At 41.5% G+C, this 20,296-nt stretch overlaps 1 protein-coding gene across 2 annotated transcripts in view; it reads left to right on the top strand.

Annotated features, from left to right (window-relative positions):
* Window positions 1-20,296, top strand: part of KCTD8 (potassium channel tetramerization domain containing 8) — a 721,836-nt gene that overhangs the window by 579,638 nt on the left and 121,902 nt on the right. Inside the window, exon 3 of one of the 2 annotated variants that reach the window (XM_078678965.1) lies at window positions 12,691-12,697. The exons of the other annotated variant lie outside the window; for it this stretch is intronic. Within the exon in view, the coding sequence (XP_078535091.1) occupies window positions 12,691-12,697 (7 nt within the window). The remainder of the gene's footprint in view (window positions 1-12,690; window positions 12,698-20,296) is intronic. 2 annotated transcript variants of the gene reach the window in all.

Here is a 20,296-nt window from a genome sequence, read left to right as displayed (position 1 = left end):
AGATGATGTTCATGTTGTGCTGGCGGGCCACTTGTGCGAGGGGGGCCATGTAGATGTTGAACAGGGTCGGGCTGAAGGCTCAAACCTCCTTTCCTTTTGACATGTCTTTTGCTTAAATTGTGTGCACATACAATGCAATGTTCAAATATTATCTGAAGGAATTTTAAGAAATGAGTGCTGCCCTATGTGATAATATTTTATTTGAGTGCCAGCTACAAGACTCCATTTTAAGGACATCAATATTATTGAAAAAAGATGAGGAAAGGTTAATATATTTATGAACAGAATCACAAATGAAAATGCCCATTCTAGAGGGTGCATATAGAAATGATCTTTACATAGCAAATACAAGAACTCTGGGTTAACATCTGCACAATGAAATGATATATGAGAGCGAGTTAACGTTTTAAATGATTTATTTAGTTTGGGAGTTTTGTTACACCACACAACTAATAAGTATTGTTATAGATTTGTTAAGCCAAATTATTCTATAATATTACTATTGTGTTTGAGAAAGAATGATAGTTTAATACCGCAGTGGATCAATTTTAAAGTCATTCTGCACTCCTCTATACACCTCACACCATAAGCAAAATGCTAAACACTGCCTCATTTGCTTCCCATAGAAGCAACAGCCCAATGTAAGGATCTGTGCCTTCCTGAACTCCGCACCCTATCTGCTTGACAAACTAAAAGTCTTTGGAGCTCAACGAGGATCAATGAACGCTGATTCCTTCCTGCTTGAACCTCTGGCACCCTGGCATAAATGCTAAAAGGAACAGGCATCCTCCAGCAGTGTAACAAAGATCTGGAACTGCCTCCCACCATTTGTTCCACAACTTTTAGCTTGACCATATTTAAAAGTGATCTCAAAATCATCTTATTTGAGAGACACTTTGGAGAAATTGAGATTCACTTCTCCAATTCTCCTCTTCTGATTTGTACTGACTATCCTAATAACTATTTATTCTGAATGCTTTCCAGGTATTTATTAGTTGCTTTATGATGATAATTATTAATACTATGCTTCTTGCTCTCCTATGAAGTGCTTTAATGCCACTCAACCAAGTCTATCCTATATAAAAACACAAAAATAAAATAAACTGTTAGCCCACCTGACTCTTCCTCGGTGAGTGGTCATATGCAAAGATGTTTTAAAAAAGAATAGCATGATAATGTGGCTACTGATAATAAAGGTGAATGCTTATCTCACTAACCTACACCTGTTAAACTCCACAATTCACAATATCATGAAATACCTTTTTTGATGGGTACCTCTCAATTTTGGATCCACAATTCTGATTAAATTTATTTTGGATCAGAAGCTACAGATATAAATCTAAAATACAGGATTGGAATTCAAGTGCATTTACTCTCCTGGAGCAGGGGCTCATCATCAGTTTATCTAGAACCCTGCAACAACTTTTGGAAAATGCATGCAGTAATTATGCAAACAGAGAGGGGGTCCACTTAAGCCATCTATGTGTTTTATTTTGGGTCAAAAGGAGGGCAAACACATGTAACCGCACACAAGTCCTCATTACAGTAAAGTTCTATATTTGCAAAATACATGTTTAGGTGTAAACATAATAAACAGACTACAACAGAAATGCAACAATTTGTTAACAACAGATTACATTTTCTCTATTAGCATCAGAATATTTACAGTGAATTTGATTAGAATGTAGAAACGCTCAAGTGGGCAAAACATGTCTCATAAGTATATACCATCATTATAAATAATTATGTAATAATGATCTGTTCCTCTGATAATGCAGGCCACAACTTCAAATATGTTTTTAATTTATTCACTTGATTAATGGCTACAATGTATGTCTTTCAGGTATCAATAAAAATAATAATTTACAGGTTGATATGTAAATCAGAAGTTAGAAAGGAACATGAAAAAGAAGAAAAACTGCATAAAACAGTATACTTCTAAAGTACGTAAAAATAATAAACATGTTTCTGCTCATGGGAGCCAGAGAATAACTCCCATAAATAGTAAATCCATTTTAGGAAACAGACTATCCATTTGCTTTTTGCGACTACTGGTTCAGAACTCTGAGTCACAGCAGTTTGTTTTGTTGATTAATATTCCAATTCTTGCATTTTTATAATTCTTCACAAAGCCAGCAATTTTTAAAAATATCCAAGAAAATATATTTGAGCTTGGTACAGACATGTATTAGGAAGAGACACATCTTCAGTTTTGCTTCCCCGGATATTGGTTCATGTGAGCTGATCTGCAAACCTCCCTAGTGAAGGTTACGGCTCCTGGAAGCCGACTTGGACATATCAGCTATAACACCTCACCTGAGACACAGAGACAGATAGCAACTCTCTCAAAGAACAAAACAGGCAAATTGTTCGAGCTAAAATATGAGAACTAGAGGTCAAAGGGTAAAAAAACACTGATTTCATCATTCAATGCAATGCATTTCAGAAACACCATCAGAAAGTTGCAATTCATATTCATATTTTGCTTCTAAATTGATTTCATTGCTACTACTGCTTTTAGAGTTACATCCAAGCATACTATCCAAGCATACTATCTGCACTATATTTGGACATTGATTTACATACATTATTTAAATAATAGTGTGTGTCTATCCAAGGTAAAATGATTTTCAGTATTCAGTAACAAGCAACTAATCCTGTCAGTCTCACAGGACTGTTTGTTGCCCACAACTCACTATCATTCATGAGTTATAGCCTGCCAGGTTTCCTGTCTCAAGATGGTAGTCTGGGTCTGAGTTGGTATTTCACCAGAGGGTCTATGGGATCTATAACTATGCCATATTTTGCATAAGTACAAAAATAAATCAATGTGAAGATTCCTGGATTTTTGTGCTAATACTTGCACTATGCAAGTCTGAGGTCTCCAACATGTGGACAGGGTCGATGGTATCCTCGCTGTAGGTCAGTATCCAATTCCATCACCAATGAAGCATATCCTGCACTGGGGTTCATACCTTATCAAGGGACATTAGAAATGTAGCCATATATGGCCAATTTCTTCTGAAACATCTAACATGGCTGCAAATTTGAGCCCTCATCATATTCCCTCGTCACAGGTTTTTGGTGATACCATACCCATCAGAAATCTACTGAGGTCAATGCACCACCAGAAGCAAGATTGGAGATGAAGAGATATAAACTATGCACTGCACACACAAAATATAGAACTGCCTGTTCAACATGGTCAAGCAGTTATGAAGCTCAGGTACATTTGTAAGAATTATGACATGAACAGCCATCTGATCAGTCAATTTCAGTCAATATCACCGTCATCCAAGGGGCAATTAGCATCTTACTTTTCTTCATTTAAAGGCACATTCTTGAAATGCCTACCCCACCTAGTTTGTGCATCCTAATGTCGCAATGCACACCACTTCACTGATCTCAGCTAGTTATCTGCTTTTTAATTCGTTTAACATACCTGAATACATAAACTGTAGTTAAGGGCAAACCTTGATGAGTTTACACATTCACCATCTAATAGAATCCAGTTTAGCCTAATGCTTCACCAAAGAGCAATTTTTTAACCTACTCATTTCTGGCTGAGGTATCAGTATGCTGCTGATAGCATTCCAAGCCATCCGTCCTGTTGTTCTAGGCATGTGCTGCCATGTTGTTGTCATATGAATGTTGCCAGTAGATGATGTAAACTAAGTTGGCATAGGATCCTGGTTCGAATTTGTGGGATTACTCTCGTTTTCAGACACAAATGGAGCTCTTTATCATATTCACATCTTAATTTCCAGATGGTAGTGGTCACATTATTGGGCTGCAGCAGCGATTCTTAACTTAACCTTTTGACTTCTGTGGACACACACTGAATCATTATTAGAATCTGGGGCTGCCCGCCGAGTCATTACTGGAAGCTGGGAACCCCAGACTAAGCAGTTTCTACAATTTGAACCCCAAAAGAGTTCACACAAAAAAACAGAAATAAGTATACATAAAAAAACACAAAGGATCAACTATTTGATTTAATTCATAAACAAATATAGAAACAAGTATGAAAAAAACGATTTTTTATTTTTAATGGGAATGTTGAAGCCTTTCTAAATTCGGTTTTAATTCTAGACTCTAGCACATTACTTCGTCTTTTTTGCTCCTAATGCATTCTCTATATGTTGGTAATTCAATGGAGGCCACTCATTGCCCATGCTATATTCTGCTTGTTGTACATGTGCATCTCCCACCAATCAAGCTAATGACACCAACTGATCTTTTAGCTTCCAGTTTCAAATCCCTTCACATTTACAAAACATTTAAAATGTTCAGCTTTATATTCTTAACATGTTATGTCATGTCAATGCATAGGTGGTACAATGGAATACCGAATAGGAAATCTATGCTTACTTATATATTATTAGGCTGGTATTTCTTGCTATCTCCTATCCACAAAATGCAACTAGCAGTAGCAATGTAAGCACATCCTTGATCCCATGCACTGCCAGCACTTACAGTCTAATGCGTGCAATGAAGGGCGATTCTGGCGGGATGTTATGTCTATAATTGTGAAATGCGCTCGGGCATATTAATGTTACCCGGGGCAGAGGAGGAAGTCTGCCTGTGTTGTGGGCAGAGAGGCGTAGACAGACAGCAAGAGAATAAAGGAGCTGCGGGGAGGCCCATTCATTCCATGCTCGCTGGGGTGCCTGCTTCCTGGGAAAGCAATGCAAGGTTTATGGACCTAGTGGCTGTTTGGACGATGCTGTATGGCTGCAATTAGTTGCAATTGCTGCCATTACGCCAAAACATTATCACTTTCAAACACACACAAACACATGCGGTTACTCAATGGAAACAGCCTTTAGGTACACAGCCATTCGCATCTCCCCTTTGTTTTGAAGTGTTAATGGCATCTTTCAAGTGTGCGCGCTCTCTGAGTGCTTGGAACTTCATGCTCTAATTCATAAATGCATAGCTTATATATATATATTTTTTTTTAGCATACTTGCTTTTGGAAAAGATGGCTTTGAGTTGTTCATTGAAGTCTGTTAGACCGAAAGTTGAGGAGGACAGAGGTAGGCAGCTTGGAAGAGAGGGGCCCCGAGCCAATGGCTTTGTGATTTCCTAATAAGAGATGTTTGTGAAAGCTTTAGTTATTTAGAGAGCAGATAAGTCTTAACCCAGGGGTACAGGAGTAAAAACACCCCTCAATGTAAAATTAAGCAGAAGAGAGAAAAAAACTCTCTCTATCTGTCCCTTTAAGTTTCTCATTTGGCCGCAGAGAGAGAGAGAAAGAGGAAAGGGGGAGGGGGCGGAGGGAGATAAAAACAGCAGAAGGATGCAAAAAGAGAGGGAGAGATGAAAAGGATAAGTGGCTATAGGAGAAATAAGAAAAGAGGAAGTCAGTGTGGAGGAGAGACAGACTAAGTAATAGAGAAGAAGAGGTGTACGAAGAGGTATAGATGGAGCGATATATATATCCCCTAGGTTCTGAAGTATTTAGGCTACAGCAAGTTAAACCTTTACTCAAAAAGCGTGCTTGTTGTTATTTGGTATAAATCTGTATAGTTGTTATCGAGAACTTTGCATCTAAAAAAGTAATCAGGGTCATCATGAAGGGTTAACAAGCATTTACAATGCAACGTTCTCGCCTTTGCAAAGGTTAGAGCTATTGGCATTGTAAATGACACATTTTTTATTTATGTGTTGGTTTTGAAAACAGATAAATAAATGGCATTGTCATTTACAATGCCAATAGCTTAATCTCTCGCAAATGTGAGACCTATTGCATTGGTACCCACACACACACAGAGAGCCACACACACACACACACAGAGCCACACACACAGAGCCACACACACACAGAGCCACACACACACACACACAGAGCCACACACACACAGAGCCACACACGCACACAGAGCCACACACAGCCACACACACACACACACACACAGAGACACACACAGAGCCACAGACAGAGCCACACACACACAGAGTCACACACACACAGAGCCACACACACAGAGCCACAAACACACAGAGCCACACACACACAGAGCCACACACACACACACAGAGCCACACACACACAGAGCCACACACACAGAGTGGTGGTAGATGTGGATGTGGTGGTGGATGTGGTGGTGGATGTGGTGGTGGTGGATGTGGTGGTGATGGTGGTGGTGGTGGATGTGGTGGTGGATGTGGTGGTGGTGGATGTGGCTGGATGTGGTGGTGGTGGTGGATGTACTTTAGGTGGTGATAGATTCGTACTATAAGGGTGAATATATAGTTCTATAGCTGACATTGTCAGCATTTTTGAGACTTATACGGTTAGTACAGTTACTTTGAAAGGTGTCACTGACAGCAGCTTTAGTATTAGGACCAGTATGTTTCTACTTCCGTATAGGTAACATGCTCACAGTCTTACTAAACGTGTTAGCGGCGCAGAGAGTAGATTGTTTATCCGCATAAGTAAAATGTGTGTGTGTGTACGCTTGTGTGTGTGCGTGCGCGGCCACAAAAACACACACACACACATATATATATATATTTCCAATAGGTAATTCACAGTCACATATTTTTCTATAGGACACACTGGGCTGCTCAGCGCTGTTTAACGGTTACACTGTCTGAAAAAGAACAGTTGTCAAACCGACAGCTGTTTCAAAGGGGAATCCAGGATTCAAAACTATCCCAAACATGATGCATCTTTCTGGGGACCATATCGTGACCCATAAAGTTCATCTATTGAAACACAAATGTATTAACCCTTTCCATGCTGATGACGGAATCGCTCCGTTATCAGCTGCGGTTGGGCTGTGCTGATGACGGAGCGGTTCTGTCATGGCCCGGCCGCCGCGCCTGCACGGCGCTGATTTCGCGCCTACGCGGCGAGTTCTATTGAGCGGGCGGGGCCATGACGGAACCGCTCCGTCATGAGCACAGCCCAACCGCGGCTGATGACGGAGCGGTTCCGTCATCAGCATGCGGCCGCCGCATGGCCGCCCCGCCCCCTTAGCGCTGCGGCGGAATAGCCGCCGCAGCGATGCGGTTAAACAAGCAATGTACTGTAAGGCTGGTCCTTAATGGAAAGAAGTGTTTCCATAGGACATACATTATTACACTGTGTTAACCTTAAACCTTAGACAATGCATGTTTTACACCATCTTTTACTCTGTGAGAAAAAACGACCAAGTTAATAAAATGGCATTCCTGTACTTCCATGTTAAACATGGACATCAAAAACAAGGCGATGGGATGCTTGAGTTAAAACCACTGACAATGAATCTCTCAGGGCTGCATCCCAATCCATCGTTTTTTTTGGCCTTCATGCCACTTCAGTTTGGACCGAAATAAATGCGCATCAGTCTTGGCCCTGCTCCAATATTCCTTAATAATAAGGCCAACATCGGTCCTGGGTTGCTTGTGCTCCGGTTCTGTGAGGAACTGGCCTGACTGGCTGGACTGTTCCCACTAGAGCTGGGTCAAGACTGATTTGCACATGGCAACGTCCAAACTGAGGTGACATGGGGTACAAAATAACAATGGACTGGGATGTGGCTCAGTAATTACAAGTGGCTGGAATTAATTAAAGAATTCCATCCATCAAGGAGTTGGCCTAACGGCTAGGGCGCCCGACCTCGGACCTGGGGATCTGGGTTTGAGTCTCGGTAACCACGCCAAAACCTCCTGTGATTCTGGGCTAATCACTTAATCTCCCTGTGCCTAAAATGAATGTGTGTCTGTCCTCATTGAACGTAACTGGTGCTATGTAAAGCGCTCTGATACCCGATTCGGTTTTTGTCTAGTTCGCGCTATATAAAACACTGCAAAAAAAAACAACAACTTTTGTTTATACTTTCATTCAAAATAAATCACGAATTATTGGTAAACACAACTTTAGCTAGGATCTGGTGAACATGTAAAACTTTTTTCTCTAACACTTTGATTTATTAGAACGTATAATTCTCGTGAAACATATGCGTTCTGTGGGGCCCTTATTATATAAATGCAGGTTAAAATGCCAGGCAGCAATGGCGCAGAAGAATGTGCCTCACAAGTTGCTGCTAATCACACTGCCAAATAATTAGCGATGCAACCACATAATTTGCCATTCCATGACGCAAAATTAAGAGGACAATACCAACTAAGTCCTCCATTACCTCATAATCACAGTGGGCCTTTGCAGAATAAGCTGAAACGCGGAGCTAGCGTAACTTACCATCTTAAATGAAATTTCCACCTTAAGGTTTGCCACCAGACTTACGACTGATAAACTGTAGCATAGCAATTGAATGGCGGAGAATCCTCTGGTGGGAATTACCTTGCTGTCTATCACTCTCTAAACCAGGCCCCAACATAAAGCCATGATCCCACCTGCTTCCTCATCTAGCTAGTCTACACCTCACAGTGTCCGCTAGGGTAAGTATCACCCCATTATCAGTGTTACCGCTTGTCAAACAGTGAATCAACGCCTCTTGCCCATGTTCATTTCAGCAGACTTTGAAGAGTTAATTTGTACTCACTCAATTCAACCAGCTGTACCCTGCTTTTTGCACCTAGATTCGCCTTCTGGGACTTAAAAACAGAAAACTTGTAGCAGACACAACGCAGAGTTGTTCTTGTAGCGCTTTGACCACTGTTAAACTAGAGGCCCGCGCATAGAGGCAGTTTGGTTTGCAAAGTAGCCTATGTGCACAATGATCTGACTAGCTCAACACTGACGAGGCAATAACGCTCAAGACGGAATGGCACAGGTAAAAGGCAATAGGTGAAACTAGTACAATATGACCTTAGGTATGAGGGAAACCCCTTCTTCACGCTCTCTCCTGGAGAGGTGGGACACGCACCTGCGTCATTGCACAACTTCAAACAACACAGAAGAAACAAGTGAATTATGGAAGTTACGGATCGATTATTTAGTTGTGGGGGGGCATTGCTCCAATGGAGTTCATTCAGTTCTACAGATCTAGCCCTGTGAAAATGGCAGAAAAGCGCCGGATGGGAGGCATGGTATTGGGCTCGTCTGAGTCATTCTTCACCGAGGGGCATTTGCTATAGAGGTCACTGACCCACGGGGCTGTTTGTTCGTTGAAGCTCTTTTCTGTGGCTTATCAGTGCCGGGGTAGCCATGGTTCAGTGTTGCCCATTCGAGAGGGGGGGGCAGGAAGTAATGAACAGTGGGGTTAAAGTAAGGAGCTTTAAAGGCAGGGAGCGCTACATACTATATGAACGTGAAACACTGTAGAGAAGCCCTTCTCAACGGCACTATCTACCAAAAGGAAGAGCTGACTGCGGAAGGTGCATTAACCATGGAAGGCGGTAATGGGGGGGTGCTCTCGGGGTGGCGAGGAGGATTTCACATTGGGTGGAGGTCTCAAATCCGGGGGCTGGGACTCTGCTGGGTGCCACTTATTATGGGGGGGGGTAGAAGGTAGTCACTGCAAGGTTGCCAATGTACTGTGTAGCAGGGGACATTCGATACAGTAACGCGTTTTGCACAAAGCAAGTGAAACATGTCTCATCAAAGTGAGCATTTAACAAGTGGAACATGCATGACAACTGTGTACAGAAACCGCAGGGACAGGGCTCGTGCGGCGAGGTTATTCACTATAGCTAACAACCAGGGGCTCCTCTCTGAGAGGGCACTATGCTCCACTGGTTCCCTCCTGCTGGGCTAGTGACGCGAGGCTATTCTTTCTTAACTCTCTCCTCCCTGGGAGGTATTCACTCTCATGGTCTGTTCTCTGTGCGAGGTTGAGTGACTGACGGGACGTTCAGAGGAGTGCTCGGCCACGGACCCTATACATGGGTGCAAACCCTCACCCCTGTTCACCCACCCCGCAATACTTTCCATTCTCAACCCCAGGCACTGACCTGCCCTCCTGGATCCACCCTTCTCTACCGCTGGCACTCTGGGCCTCTCCCTCTGCACTGCGCATGCGCGAGGGGCGGGGTTCAGATGGGAACTCAGCGCCGACTCTGACAATCCGCTCCGGGACAGGGGCGACCAGCAGACGCTGCCTGACCTGCAGTGAGGGGGCATCGCTCTGTTTCAGCTTGGAAAGTTTCACTGTGAAGTGTTCTATTAAATGATCATTTTGGATGTTCACAGAATAGAACTGTTTTTGTCCTAGAAAGAAAATCTGAACTGTCGTACGAGCGCGACTTGAGAACCACACAATGAGGTTTCAATTAGAAACCCGGAATCACTAGGCAGACCAACACCGGAGGAGGGGGTAGAGAGGAGTGTAATTAATCACCCACACTGTGCCCCTTCCCACGTGCCCTATGGCTTGTAGGGCCCCCGTGGGGGTAGAGAGACCCCTGGGCAGGGCCCTGAAGGCAAGAGAGGAGCGCTCCCACCACCATCTTTCTCCGAGGCGATGCAGAAATGCCTCGGAGAAAGGCAGCATCATTTTTGGATTCGGGGGCATGTTTTTCTTTCTCTCCTCTTCCCATTGGCTGGAATGTAAAATTCCAGCCAATGGGAAGAGGAGAGAATGAAAAGAGAAAGAAAGTAACCCCCCCCCCCCCGAATCCCGGCTTAAACAGAGTGACGCCCCTCTCCTCCATTGGCTGTCCTCCGTTTCGGAAGCCAGCTAATGGAGAAGTGGGGCGGGTTCAAGCCCCACTCTGTAAAACATAAGATCTCCCCAGCGAGACTGCACAAGTGCAGCCTTCGCTAGGCGGAGACCTAAAAAGTTAGGTATATCTGAAAGGTTGGTCCAATAAGGGGACAAAGGGAGATGGAGCAGGGTCAGCAGACTGGCCAGGGGTTTCAGGCAGAAGTGGCAGCGCAATGGACAACAGAGGGCAGGGAGGAGGTGGCAGGGGTCAAGAATGTAGAACTGAGTGCAAAGGAGATGGAGTCAGAGAGGTCTTGCCGGCATGCGCAGAGGCAGCAAGTGGACCACGGAAGGCAGGAGTGAGTGGGCAGGGGCATACAGAAAGAGAACGGATGATGTAATTTAACATTAGTAATGTCATTTGAGATGTCATCAGTGATTCCATCAATAATGAAATGTACACTGTCATGAGTGATATAATATGTGAGGTCATAAGCAGTATACTGCAGGCGTAAGTTATAGTTAGCTCATAGAATTGCGACTGGAGAATGTCACAGGTTTTTTTTTTTTTTTTTAAACATTAGTTTTTCAACTACAGTGTCACTTTAACCTTTGTTTTTTCTAGAAATCATATATATATATATATATATATATATATATATATATGTATATATATATATATATGTATATATTCCACACGAAACACGCGCTACTCCCAGCAGCGTAATATGGACCACACCAGCAGTGCTTGTCAATTGCTTTATTCAGTGATAAAACAGGCATTACGCGTTTCGACTTCATTAGTCTTAATTATATGCCACTGGTTGTCTCACAGCGATGGGTTCGTTCAGCTTTTTATAAAAACGTAACTCTATAGACATTGAAAGCGGACAACAGTCCATTAAAACTTTTGAAGAGGCAGTCAGGTTTTCATTACTTGTGCAATTGTTCTCCATAATTTCTTGTTTGTAACGAAGGTAGTACTGTATTTCCACTCAGGCTATGTATTTAACCCCCAGAGGGTGTGACAATTCAAGTTTTCCTTCGTTACTCTCTTGCAACATCCTTCATAAAAATGCCGGGACTACATCACCCATAGTGCTCCAATGCTGCCGTCTCATTTTACTTATAGTGTTCAATGTCGATCTTGACAAAAACATCAACTTGCTTCACTCTGTGCCGGTGCAATACATGCTCTTGAAGGAAAAGTTCCATACCTCGGTCACAGTGCGCTGCATATGAGTCTTGCTACCATCGGGTTGATTTTCAGTTAAAATTTGCCTTTCAAACAGGTTTTATCAAGCACGCAGTGCACGGGAAAAATTCCTTATGCAAACCCTGGCTGATAAAAGTCCATTCTCTAAGTTGAGGCGGGCCTCTCAACGTGGCCCCTTCCATCAAAACTTCGGTCACGTTCAGTGTTACAACCGGGGGGGGCATTCCTGAATAGCGCTAGCTCCAAACTAAAGTTCTGACAAGGTAGCGCCACCACCTCTCGGGTCGGGGTCCGTTTCAGGTGTGTCAGACACCTCTCATATTCCACACGAAACACGCGCTACTCCCAGCAGCGTAATACGGACCACACCAGCAGTGCTTGTCAATTGCTTTATTCAGTGATAAAACAGGCATTACGCGTTTCGACTTCAATAGTCTTAATCATATGCCACTGGTTGTCTCACAGCGATGGGTTCGTTCAGCTTTTTATAAAAACGTAACTCTATAGACATTGAAAGCGGACAACAGTCCATTAAAACTTTTAAAGAGGCAGTCAGGTTTTCATTACTTGTGCAATTGTTCTCCATAATTTCTTGTTTGTAACAAAGGTAGTACTGTATTTCCACTCAGGCTATGTATTTAACCCCCAGATGGTGTGACAATTCAAGTTTTCCTTCGTTACTCTCTTGCAACATCTTTCATAAAAATGCCGGGACTACATCACCCATAGTGCTCCAATGCTGCCTTCTCATTTTACTTATATATATATATATCACCTACTGGTGGTCGCCATTAGGTAGTTATAGTTAGGACCTATTATCCATAGGAAAACCACAACATTCTATTGCCAATAACGTTGGCGTCGATTGATGAATCTTCTTGAAATGTTCCAAACTTTTGGCCTGCTCAGTTCTGCTCCTTCCCTGAAAGTTGGGAGGTGATTGGTGAAGCGGGGGCCAAGAAAAAATGGGGGTCCCAAAACGCATTTTCCCCATGCAATTTCCCATAGGACCTCTAGCCACGGCTACAGCTCGAACGGCTGAACGGAATTACATCAAATTTGGCAGAGAGGTAGTTCTTAGTCCCGACTTGTGCCTTTGGTCTATCTGGTGTCAATCTGTTCAGTAGTTTTTGAGAACATTGCGGTTAAAGTCATTTATATATCTATGGGCGCGGAGGATCCGCTGATTGTGCGAGGATTGGCCTAGTAGGATAAGCGCACCGTTCCGATCACGTGCTGAATTCTAATTGGCTGTCAAGCGGTTGTAAACATTCAAAACCAGGAACTGTTGGCAGCCATTTTGTGCCTCGGTAGAAGCGAGGGGATAGAAGTCTGTGAAATATGTTGGCAACATGTGAACTGGGGCAGGTTAGACACACCCTGACCCCCTAGGCCTGCTCAGGGGGTGACATAGGGACCCGTAGGGAAAAAAAAGTAAGAACATTTTTTAACAAAAAAAGTCGCGAGATGCACGTTGGATCCTCACATTTGGTCGCTGAAAAAAACTAAGCATGTATTTTTGAGATATATATCAAGCTTATGTGTATAGATGTTGGGTGGTTCCAGAAAGAGCCCTGGTGTTTATTGAGAGATTTTAGTAATTACAAGTTAGTACCGATGCAGAGTCTAAAGTTCATGAGGAAGACTTGGTTTTCTTCATCTGTAAAATGTACACTATCTCTTTAATAGATGCCATGCATATTGAAACTCAGATTGTTGTGGTATATGGACAATATTCTATAGTCTCGTAGAAAAGTAGAAAGATTTATTCACATGTTTATTCACTTATGTGCTCAGATCAGGTGTTCTAGTCTTCCCCTATCGCGATGACTGGATGTTGAAGGCGGGCTCGCCCCAGACAGTTGTCTCCCACCTCCAGACTACGGTCGACCTCTTGCACCTGCTGGGGTTGTCCATCAACATGCCGAAGTCTCACCTGTGCCCCTCTCAGACGCTCCTCTTCATCGGAGCGGTTCTGGACTCGGCACAGTTTCGGGTTTTTCACTCTGAACAGCGGGTTCGGAATATTTAGGCACTGATTCTGATCTTTCAGCTTTTATCCCGGGTCTCGATCAGGTTGACGCTGCGGCTCCTGGGGCTGAAGGCCTCCTGTATCCTAGTGGTGCATCACGCAAGGTGGCATGTGAATAAATATAAACATAAGCCACGCAGTTTGCGTCCTGTAATACACAAATTTCAGGGGGTCGTGGTTCCCGGGGCTTGAGGGGGGTCGTTGAAGCACACATACTTGTAATGTTGTAGGGGGTGGGGTGGTTGGACACGAAAGTGGTGCAAGGGGGTTGTAAATCTGGTACACAGTGTTTTGTTTTACTTTGCTTTCCTTTCTGTGATGTAGAAGATCCTGGGTAAATATGACGGTTTTTGTACAGCCAGTAACTTTTAACCCTACCCCCAAATGGCTTTCTGCCTGTTACCACAGTAACAGTTCATGGAACACTTACGTGAGCGCAGAGGTTAAATGTTCACCACACTATGTTGCTAATGAGTTAGCTTCAGAATTAAACTTCAAATTATAAATATAATTTCTATTGATGACTGCTACACCCACAAGAAAAAACAGACGTATGTACTTCTTAAATTAACTTTTAATAAAACAATAACTAGAACTATAACTAAAAGATAACAATACAATAAATAACTATAACTATAACTAACAAAACAATATAATAAACAACATATAATATGGAGTCCAAAAGAAGTATTGTAGGTAATCTGCAAAACAAAAAAGAAAATTAGTGTTTAAAATTAGATTGATGTGACTAAATGAGGTCAAACATTACAAGTCAAAGTAACACTTGACGATATATATATATTTTTAGATGTTTCCAGTGACGATATATATATCGTTAAGTAACACTTGACGATATACATATATATTTTTAGATGTTTCCAGTGTGCCTAAAACGCTTCCACTGGCATTGTACATGCAGACTTTGGTCCGCCCTTTTTATCAATTTTTGCAGTTTGAGATATAACGTCGTACCTCTGTTATCCATCTCCTACTTTCTCCTTTCAAATTCTTTTGCAAATACGTTAACAACAATTAAAGGGAACATTTTCTGCATATTTCTAATAAAGCATTTGACACAATGCATAGTGGCACTGTATTTATTGAATGTTTTGAAATTAATTTTTACAAGTCTTAAAAAAGGTGAATGCAAGAAAAGTTACTTGCTGCATATGCAAAACAGCTTTCAAGAGGAGACCCCAATAAAGAGGACTGGTGTGGAACTGCAAGTATGTGGAAGCACTTGCAGACTAAGAATCCGGTCAACTTTGCAAGGGAAGAGTTAAGGAGATTGAGAGAGGCTCCTCCTGCTTCATGAGGAGGCCCAAGTACCAGTGGAACAACACCATCAACCTCTACTGCACAGCCTAATTTTGGTCCCCAATTTGGAACCCTTTTAAGAAAAAAGTAAGAAGATTGGGAGCTCTGTATGCCATCCTAAAACCTAATCATCCATTAGTTATACGGAGATCCACCCTGTATCAGACTCATTCTTAGAAGTGTGAATTTGAGATTATCTGCCACCGAAAACCCCTCAAGTACTTATATTCGTTACTTTTTAACTTTGTCGAGTGGTGTATTGTGAGTATTTACCTTAACGTTGTCCGTTAAAAATGTGTGAATGTGCATGGTTTCAGACAACTAGTAAATGCCATATCTGAGATATCGGTGGAACAGGAGGATATAGTTTTCTTCAACCTCAGCAACAAACATTCTGCAAACTGAAAAAAGAGTTACAAATGTATATGTTGTACATATGTCCAAGATTAATTTAAATGTACATCAAAACATTTGTTCTTAATCAGATTGAGGATGAAAAGCAATTATCAGAGGTTATATTTGGCAAGCAAAATAGGAAATAGCATTGCATTATACAAATGTTAGGCCGAGATTGGTCACTCACTTTATTTGCATTGCAACTTTCAGTTGATAACATATGGAGAGCAGTCAGTGGATCTGGTGTGTCGAGTTGTTCACCACCACGTGGTATAGTGTATGGGCAGGACAGCTTGTGGCGACCAGTACCTCTCATGGTTGAGATATCTTTATAATGAGATAGAACAGGGGGCAAATGCAGTTTAAGGTTATTAAAAAACATGAAGAGCGTGCTAAAATACAACATTGATCAATCAATTACATGTGCAGTGCATGGGGAGGAAGGAGCACGTGATGCACTACTTAAAAAATTATATGCGGCCGTATTAAGTGATTTGCCCAGAAACATCGAATACCAAGGCAAAATATTTAAGTTGCAAGAGCTGGAAACCGTGCTAAAATACACTTTTGCCAAAAACATTACTTTTGCAATGCATGGGGCACGTAACGCACTACTTACACGAGAAAAACTATATCGCATTCACTTGAACAGCACGTAGCACACTGCTGTAGGAGCGGCCACGTGGTGCTTGGTAAATTAAACAAACGCACCAGGATTAAGTGATTTGCACAGAGACAAAAGTTACAAAGTCAACTTTAACTATATCAGAAAGCAGGAAAGCATGCTTAAAAACAGCATTGCCAAATAGAACATACATTTGCATTTACGCGGTATTTAAAGATTGTTCAGATTAATTAACTTAATTACTCTTAAAAAAGTGCTCACCTACGAAGAAGTGGATACGAACACTCTCAATGGCTGTGACTGTGGCATAGGAAAAGTTCAAGAAGGTTGGCAGCTTATAAATGCTTTGCAGGAGGATGATTGGTTGAGTATGATGTCACTGGGTGTGAGAGCTGTGATTGGGCATGTTGTAATTGAGCATGCGCAAATAAAATGAAATACGTTAGGGGTACATAGCCAGACGGTAGGACGTATTGTGCACATGCGTAACATTAACACGCATGCGCTACCATAAACATGCATGCGCAAAGTGAAGGTAACTCCTACGGGGTACATACATAGATGGAGTTCGTATGTCCTCTTGGTCTTGAAGTGGTTTCCGAAGGGGGGCTTTGCAGCCGTCCTCCATAAAATAATAATATATATTTAGCCATGCCCCGGAATTGGGCAGGGGAGGGGGGGCCCACTTCCCATGAAAAAAAATGAATACGTATACTCCGCTTATTGTCATCGTACCATAAGCTCACCCTTCCAATCACGCGCTGAAGGCTAATTGGCTGTCAAGTGGTTGTCAACATTCGAAACTAGAAACTGTTGGCAGCCATTTTATGTCTCGGTACAAGGGAGGCTGAAGAAGCGTGTGAAATGTGTGTGTAAAACGTGAAAAGGGAGAGGGTAGACACACCCTGATCCTCTAGGTCTCCTCAGGGGTCCCACAAAGTCTCCCAGAGCCCCTTTTTATTTTTTATTTTTTTGGGAAAAATCGCGGGATGCGCGTATGATCCGCGCATTCTAGCGATATTTAAAAAAAAAAAAGATGTGGGCTTCAGCATGTCTTTGGTAATTTGCATTCTTTCAACTGCTTAGAGGAAATGCAGCAGTGCTGTATCCAGGATCCACCACTGAGTAAGAAAAGGTAACGATAACACTATTTACCTGCTAAGTGAATTTTTACCCATAGGATAACAGTGCGCAACTCCATAAAAAAATAATAATAATAATTTAACTATATTATGAACAATGTATAATAATGAAAAATATATATTTTTATGTAAAAAAATTAATTAAAAAAGTGTGTAAGGTAACTTAAAAATAACATCTAAAAATAAAAAGATTTAAAAAATCTAGTTAGAAAACATAAAAAATAAAAACATTTACAAATTAGCATTTAAAAAATCTTTGAAATTCACAGAAAAAAACATAGGTTTCAGACATGTTATAGTTAGGAATTAGCATTTAAAAAACCTTTAAAATTCACTGAAAAAACCATAGGTTTCAGATAAGTTATAGTTATGAATTAGCATCTAAAAAAGCCTTAGAAATTCCATGAAAAAACATAGGTTTCAGGGGTGTTATAGTTAGCTGGACATTTCACTCGTATAAAACCATTGAAATTCCGCCGTAATAGTTAGTTGTACTAACTATAACTCACGGGACCGCAATCCACTGATGATGATGTCACATATTACATCATTCATGACATGGTCAGTGACATCACTGATGACATCTCAAATGTCATCACTGATGACATCACTGATAACATCATCCATGTGACAAGCTAATACACCTGATCATACAGTAGCATAATCTTTTAACACACATTATGAAATGTGAAGTACCATATTTGAAACATTGATACACCAGTATAAGTTTCTAAAAACCCACTCAGTGATTCCTACATCTACACACACATCTAAACACTCACCTATAGATTCACTCATACATGCTAACAAAGATCAATAGAACACTAATAAATATACTTATATACCTACATCAACATTACACACCAGTACATATCCTATTCCTTTATGCAGACATCCTCTCACTTATGCAAACAATAGATCATACTTACATTTACTTAGCTATACACTTATACAAACACCACTTTATTTATTCATATAGATAGTAACTCATACTTAGTGTGTTATAAAATCAGTATTACAAGTATACAGTTATCCATACATCACTCACACAATCACTGAGTATTATGTATACTTATTTATATACAATAACTGTCACATACACTGCCTTTTATATTTTTAGTTTGTTGGACATAGATCATTGAGAAATATATTTGCTCATCACCACACCCATAAAGAGATTCACACACCCAAACAACTGTTTCCACATACAATCTTAACCTCATATACTTACTAAATCAACTATTTACACATCTTTCCACAGTCACACACGTCCTACCCAACCACACACACATTCATTCACTATCCCATACAAATACTCATTTAACTAATTAATAACTAATGTAGGCTTTCACATAGGTAGTAACCAACGTATGTAGTAGTTTACACAACAAGAGATAGAGTGATACAGGTATTCATACAGTTTAATCACATTCCCATATACTTAGTGAGACACTTAAAATTCCTCACTTAGACAGTCAATCACATTAGTACTAAATCCTCCATTCACACACTTATACATCCACTCAGTCTTCAAGGCAGATTGCTAAATAAATGAATATATCGTGATCAAGGGAGCTTGACTCCCGAAACGCGTAGATGGAATTGCTGAATAAATAAGCTTTGATATAACTCTGCTCATGAGTGCCTGGATGCTTTCAGTGTGAAACTAAGATAACTGGAATCTTATCTCGAATATATATATATATATATATATATATTACCTACTGGCGGTCGCCAGTAGGTATATATAGTTAGGATTTTTTCTCTATGGGTTTTTTGAAAATTCTATGTCTAATAACTTTGGCGTTTGTGGACGGAATTGGCTGAAATTTTCAGGAAAATGGCACATTTTGTTTCTGAGCAGCCCCTGAAAATTGGGGGGGGGTTCGTCCAGGGGGGGTCGAGAAAAAAGGGGGGTCCCAAAACGTGTTTTTAACATTGAGTTTTCCATAGGGCGGTTGGCCTCACTTTTAGCCCGAACGGCTGAATGGATTTGCACGAAACTTGGCAAAATTGTAGGGACTGGTAGCCCGATGTGCCTTTTGTAGGTCTCAATATATGTGCTACAGTGGATTTTGAGAAATTAACGTTTAAAAAAAGATATATATCTGTAACAGCGGACCGGGCAGCGCTCCGGTTCGCGGACTTTTCGCGCAACGGAGCTTTGTGAAGCGAAGCTGATTGGTTCTCCGGCGTCTGTCAACATTCCAAACAGTCCGTAGCGGCCGCCATCTTGTCTCTCGGTAGGATCGAGAGACAAGAGGAGGCCAAAGCGAAGGGGCAAATGACCATAAGGGGGCATAGTAGATCCTCGCTGACCCCCTAGGTTTGATGTGGAGGTTTTAAAAGGGCCCCGCGGGGCAAAAAAAAAAAAAAATAATAATAATCGAACGGCTGAATGGATTTGCACGAAACTTGGTAAAATATTAGGGACTGGTAGCCCGATGTGCCTTTGCTAGGTCTCAATATGTGTGCTCCAGTGGATTTTGAGAAATTAACGTTCAAAAAAAGATATATATCTGTAACAGCGCTCCGCTTCGCATACTTTTCGCGTTACGGAGCTTTGCGAAGCTGATTGGTTCTCCGGCGTCTGTCAACATTCCAAACAGTCCGTAGTGGCCGCCATCTTGTCTCTCGGTAGGATTGAGAGACAAGAGGAGGCCAAAGCAAAGGGGGAAATGAGCATAAGGGGGCATAGTAGATCCTTCCTGACCTCTTAGGTTTGATGTACCATTTTGCCAAGTTTGGTGTAATTCCGTTCAGCCATTCAGGCTGTAGACGTATGTAAATGTCCTATGGAAAATTGCATGGGGAAAACACATTTGAAAGTGTTGAAATTTAGAACCAATTAAAATGTTACTTTGGTTTTGTATTTGTGTGTGATGAAAGTTAATTGGTTATATATATATGTCAAATGAGAGGAAACCACAGCCATTTTGTGATACTACTGTCTGAGGTACATTTGTGAGGAATTTTTGGTGGTGAATTTCTGGTGTTTGATTTACACAGTACTAACACTTCTCCTACTTT

This window comes from Lissotriton helveticus, chromosome 2_2 (genome assembly GCF_964261635.1).
Source record: "Lissotriton helveticus chromosome 2_2, aLisHel1.1, whole genome shotgun sequence".
Lineage (NCBI taxonomy): Eukaryota > Metazoa > Chordata > Amphibia > Caudata > Salamandridae > Lissotriton > Lissotriton helveticus.
The sequence above is the reverse complement of the archived record's forward strand: the minus strand, read 5'-3'. Positions and strand labels throughout refer to the sequence as shown.